The following is a 5,780-nucleotide window of genomic DNA, read 5'->3' as shown; positions in this document are numbered from 1 at the left end:
CTCGCCTCCGCCTCTGTAGCTTTCACCACCCGGCTGCCGGAAGGTGTGCTCACTGCGCATGTGCAGTGGTAGAAAGGGCGGCCGGCCTTTCCCTTAGTTGACATGGCAGTTACGGCGTTTTGCCAGAATTTGGGGCCAGACATCCCGTAGAATTAAAAGAACTGCAGATACACTTTCTGAGTGCTTGTTTGTTTGTTTTCCTTTATTGTTTTAGTTCGATAAACGTTAGGCTACCATCCACATTCGAATATATACAACGTTCGATCGCTGTCTGACAGGGTAAAGGTAGCCCTTTGACACTCACGGGAAATGTCGCTTGATGGGGGGCAAAGGTGACATTTAATACACGAAGGTTCCTGTCTTAAATTCTCTTTAAAGAGTCGTCCCATCAAAAAATATAAGGCGAGAAAAACTCTATTAAGCTTTAACTTAATTATTGGCCCCCGCCCCCTAACTTAAAGGGAAACCTAAAAAGTCACCCCGTGGAACCTTGGTTCAATCTACAGTCCCTTATCCGCCCCATTCTTTGCGCATGCGGTAGAAGACTTTGTTCATTGGTTAATAGAGTGGAAACGGCTGAGCGCTATGATTAGTCGGTGGGAAATTCCACCACGTTGTGATTGGTCCGCAGGAACGTCTTGGAGCGCGCGCGGGAGCGAGCTTTGAAAGTTGACCACCGTGGTGGCTAGCCGGTTCTTGGGAGATAATGGTGGCGCTGCCGGGCCTTGGGAGTGGCCTGCAGCCCTGGTGCCCGTTGGATCTCAGCCCTGGTGAGAAAACGAGGCCGTGAGTCTCGGGGAGGCCGAACTGTGGTGCTTTGCCACCGCGGTGCTCCTCTGCCCGGGCTTGGGGTGGGGGTGGGGCCCTCCTCTTGGCAGACTCTGGGATCTCCAGGTCTGTGCACTCTAGGGCATTGGCGAGCCAGCTCTTGAATAGGGGCTCAACCTAGTAAAGGAACGAAAAAAAGGGGGGGGGGCTTATATTGTCTGGTCTTTTAGTTCTTTTGCATGTTTTCTCGGCCTTGCTTATTCTGCAAATCTTCACCGACAGCCTCATCCATTTTTGTGGTTTTACATAGCAAATCTATTTCTTCGTTCAGACTTACTTCCTGAAGTTCATGTTCGTTGGTTTAAATGGATGTCTCACAGGCACCTCAAACGTCACATGCGTGAAACTGGGATTCCTGAAGCCAGCTAATGGTAGCAGCCAATCCACAAACCTGGGAGTCATAACATTCTTCCTTCATCTTTCATGCTTACAACCACCGGTTGTCCTCCCCTCAGAGATGTCTCTCCTTGCTCCTTTTCCTGATGCTGCTGTCCATCAGCAAGCCCTTATTATGGGCAACCTATGCAATTGAATTATCCAAGCAGCTTTCTCATGCTAACTCTTCCAGCCCATTCCCCGCATCTCTTCTGGGGTCACTTTTGAAAACACCATCGTCACCCTGTCAGGTCTTTAAACCTTTAATGTTACCCTTCTATTTGTTAAATAAATACCAAATCTTTGGCATACCCTGTAAGAGCTTTCACCATTCACTGCAGTGTTCTTTTCTAAGAGCTTAACCTTTTGAGTCAAAATAGTGGGTGGGATTGGTTCCATAGCTTACAATCTCTATCACTGGGCAAGACGCTTAACCTTGCTAAGCCTTAGTTTCCTTACATGTCAAATGAGGATTAAAATAATATCCACCTCACAGTTTTGTGAAGATTAATTTAATACCTGGCACATAGTAACTGCTGAATACTAATAATGACTCTCCCCCTTCACACGAAGACTGAGTGCTATAACTATTTTGTTCATTTTTAAACAGGTTATACTTTCTTTCTCTTAGTTCCCTCTGTCTGGGATGCATTTTTTTTGCATTTCTTTCCCTGGTAAACTCCCACATTTAGGTCCAATTGAAGCAGAATCATTCTTCCCACCTCTGTCATCCTTCCCACCTCTCCCATAATATTTTCTGTTATGCTGTGTAGTGTTTTACATACCTGTTACTGTTTTAACACTGATCCATCGTAAAAATAATAATAGTAGCTATCATTTATTGAAAAAAAATTTTTTTTGAGAGAGAGAGTACAGGGAAGGGGTAGAGAGAGAGGGGCACAGAGGATCCAAAGCAGGTTTTGTGCTGACAGCAGTGAGCAGCCTGATGTACTCAGACTCACGAACTGTGAGATCATGACCTGAGTTGGACACTCAACTGACTGAGCCACCAAGGCTCCCCTGAATTTTTTTATTTCCTGACACCAGATCTTTTCTTTTTTCATTGAGACTTGGGTAGGTGTAATCCAGAAATGAAGTAAAAATACTGGTATATGTTTAAAAATATGCATATAAAATAAATGGGAGAATATATGAAAGAAAGAGACAGGAAAAGATAGAATGTTTTTAGGAAGAAGACCGTATTTGTTAGGAGAATGATTAGGAAAGAGTGAATGAATAATTAAATTGTGGTAAACCGTCAGTTGTTTCACATGCCCCTTTGTGCTTATATGCTTTATTTGGGTTTATTAACTTGATTGCAAGAGTTCACACAGGGACATCTGAGGCATTCTTTTATTAACCTCTCTGTCTCCAGAATGAACTTATGGGGTAGCCATATCATTAGTGTTTTGATGTGTCATTCCATAAGGCTGTCATATCTAAAATGTGTGTTCCTTCTTGATAATTTCAGAAGATGACCAATCTTTTAGCAGCTGTCAGTTCTGATTTAAAAAAGATGTTTTAACCTTTTCTGCTTTCGTTTAATTATGCTACACTTCTATTGTATAATTCTGGTGAATTATGACTAGTTCCTTTTTTGTTTTTGAACGTGCCTGGTGTCTAAAATGATTGGTGTTTTACTTGTGATAGAAAAACTATTGATTTCATTGCATTTTCCCACTAGAATGGGTGGACACAGTGTGGGAACTGGATTTTACAGAGACCGAACCTTTGGATCCCAGCATAGAAGCAGAAATCATAGAGTCTGGATTGAATGCATTTATAAAACTATATGAAAGTGTTTTTCCCTTTGCTACTGAAGAACATGGATCTACAGAGGTAAAAAAAAAAAAAAAAAAAAAATCGAACCAGCCATCTTTAGGTGTTAGAAGTGGAAGATGAAAGTCTAATCTAATCTGAAGCTTAGCCTTTTTAGTATATAGTTCATAAGGAGTATGGTAAGAATAGCATAAAGAATGTGGTTCATCTGTTAGAAAATCCTAGTAGCTAATAGCTAAGTCAAGTGGGGAAATTCAGATTTAGGCTTTGAAATGCGAGATTCTGTTAGGAAATTCTTAGAGAGATGTAATGGGTCACTGGAAATGTGAATTGGAAGACTAGGAAAGAAGTGAAGATTTAATAAAATAGATAGAGTCCTCTCAATTCTGAGTCAAGGTGATGGATGAAGTGCAACAATGCATGAGGTCAGGGAGGAAGAGAAGAGGACAGGACAAGTTTAAAAAAGCTGGTTGAGGGTGACCTATAGGTGCACAGTCAGAGTGTGGGGAGTGTTGATATGAAGACCAGGAAGTGGCCAGGTACCACATGCTGCAGAGGTCATGGGCAGGCACAGTCACCCCTCAGAGGTGATTGGATCATCCTTGGTGACCTGTAAGGTCACAGTTACAGGGAAGTGGGGTGGAGCTGAAGTGGCATTAGGAATGAGGAGGTAACTACTATAAAGGTAGGAGGTGATTTCTTCCAGAAGTTTCATGGTGAAAGAATGCAGAGTACTGACAGGATTTTAAATGGGCTCTTCTGTAAAAGTGGCACATGCTAACTAGTGTAGCTAAGCCAAGGCATTACTTGCCATTTTCCCTGTCTTCAGGGGAGCAGCAAGTATAGGGTCTGATTGCTTGAACTTCCGTGGGCCTGTGTTTTTTTCAAGGTACTCTAGGATAAATCATTTAGTTCCCTGCTGTTTGGTTTATAGAAATAACCCGTTTCCTTATCATGTGTTTAATTGGCAAAACATGGAACCACGATACAATTAATAAAATAGTGGTTTATAGTCTAGGGTATATTTCCTTTCTCACCTTGGCTACTTATGAAATCTGCTGAGGGAGAAACTTTCAGGTATTTCTTTTCCTGTTCCCATTGCCCATAGAGATTTACATTTAAGTAAACGGCTCTAATTTCTTCATTTAGTAATTAGAGCGATAAATGATTTTGAGTACATTTAATATAGCTGGATGGGTAACTTCTTTGAGTAAACACAAATATAGGGTGTCCTAAAGGTCTTACTATAGTTTTTGGCTATGATAATTTCAGAAATATATATGCTTCAAACCTATCCCCAAATTATTTTGATATCTAATTATTTAAATTTCTTATATACTTATTTATTTTTATAATTTTGAATACTACATTTTAATTTTTTTTCAATCCCTTAGAAGATAGCAAACGTTTAGAATTAAGAGCCAGGTTGGTCTTTTTTTTTTTTTTAAATAAGGTACTAAATACTTGCAAAAATTAAATAATAGGAGATTTTCCAATTTCTCTAATTATTGGCTTTTATGTTTCTCCCTCCCCACAGAGCATATGGGCCTTCTTCATTGAAAACAGTATTTCTCACAGGACACTGGTGGCATTGTTCTATCACTTTGTTCAAACAGTCCATAAGAAAAGTGTCAGTGTGCAATATCGACAGTATGGCCTTCATGCTGCTGGGCTTTATTTTCTGCTGCTGGAAGTACCAGGTATGTAGATATTTGATCATAAGATAAATATATTTTTGTTTTAAATTTCTACATTGTTTTGAACTCTTGTATTTCTTTTTCTCACTTATAAAATGAGGCAGGGGCAACCCATCTTATAGAGTCGTTCTAAAAATTAAATACAATGAGTCTGTGAAAAACATGGCTTGTTATAGGTGTTCAAGAAATGTGTTTCCTTTGTTTCTTTAAATTTTTTTTTTTAGTGTTTATTTATTTTTGAGAGAGACAAAGACAGAATGCAAGTGGGTTAGGGGCAGAGAGAGAGGGAGACACAGAAACAGAAGCAGGCTCCAGGCTCTGAGCTGTCAGCAAAGAGCCTGACGTGGGGCTCGAACTCACGAGCTGTGAGATCATGACCTGAGCCGAAGTCAGACACTCAACCGACTGAGCCACCCAGGCGCCCCAAGCCTCGTTTCTTTAAGTGTGTTTGTTTTGTAATATGCTGTGTCTATAACCTAATACGATTAATATCAGAGGGATAAGGCTGAAGGGGTTTGTTTCCAAGCTATAAGAGCTCCATTCCCACCCACCACCATCTAGTATAAAAACCTGATACCACCCACTCATCTCCTGACTCCCCGTCCAGACTGAGAAAGACTGCTGGAGAGTCATTGTGTTATATATATATCTCTCTCCTATGCAGATATGGAAAAATAGGTTAAAACCATTCTAATAAAGAAAACATGAGAATAGCTAGTAATGCTTGATGAAGGAAAGCACAGGAAAGGAGTCTATTTATGAGCACTCTTCTACTTCTCTTATTGTCAGAGCGCTCAGGTGGCTGTTCCTCCTGTGCGCAATAAAGGAGTCCCTTCTACACACCCCAAACCTAAGGTAAGAGAGGCTGGAACAGAGGGAGATGTGGCTGGAGAACCTAAAGTTCATATAGACAAGAAAATCACAAGATTAGTCAGCATTTATGCTGCTTGTCATAGTTTACACAAGTTCATTTGTAATGAATGTTAAGGATTTATTCCATGTGATTGGGAATTGGTAAAAAGACATATAAAGCCTTGAACATTAATTTATATTATTGTTAAAGCTCCCAATCATGACTTTTGAAATAAGTTCCTAAAGACT

The 5,780-nt window shown here is 40.4% G+C and overlaps 1 protein-coding gene across 2 annotated transcripts in view; it reads left to right on the top strand.

Moving 5' to 3' along the window:
* Window positions 1-202: 202 nt before the first annotated feature.
* The window catches only part of NCAPD3 (non-SMC condensin II complex subunit D3), a 65,302-nt gene continuing 59,724 nt past the window's right edge, over window positions 203-5,780 (top strand). The window contains exons 1-4 of one of the 2 annotated variants that reach the window (XM_042906095.1): window positions 203-279; window positions 632-770; window positions 2,888-3,042; window positions 4,520-4,682. In XM_042906095.1, coding sequence (XP_042762029.1) covers window positions 707-770; window positions 2,888-3,042; window positions 4,520-4,682 — 382 coding nt within the window. In that variant the 5' untranslated portion in view covers window positions 203-279; window positions 632-706. The remainder of the gene's footprint in view (window positions 280-631; window positions 771-2,887; window positions 3,043-4,519; window positions 4,683-5,780) is intronic. The other variant, XM_042906094.1, reaches the window with a different exon arrangement.

This window comes from Panthera leo, chromosome D1 (assembly GCF_018350215.1).
Source record: "Panthera leo isolate Ple1 chromosome D1, P.leo_Ple1_pat1.1, whole genome shotgun sequence".
NCBI classification, from domain to species: domain Eukaryota; kingdom Metazoa; phylum Chordata; class Mammalia; order Carnivora; family Felidae; genus Panthera; species Panthera leo.
Note: the sequence above shows the minus strand (reverse complement) of the source record. Positions and strands in the feature narration are given on the sequence as shown.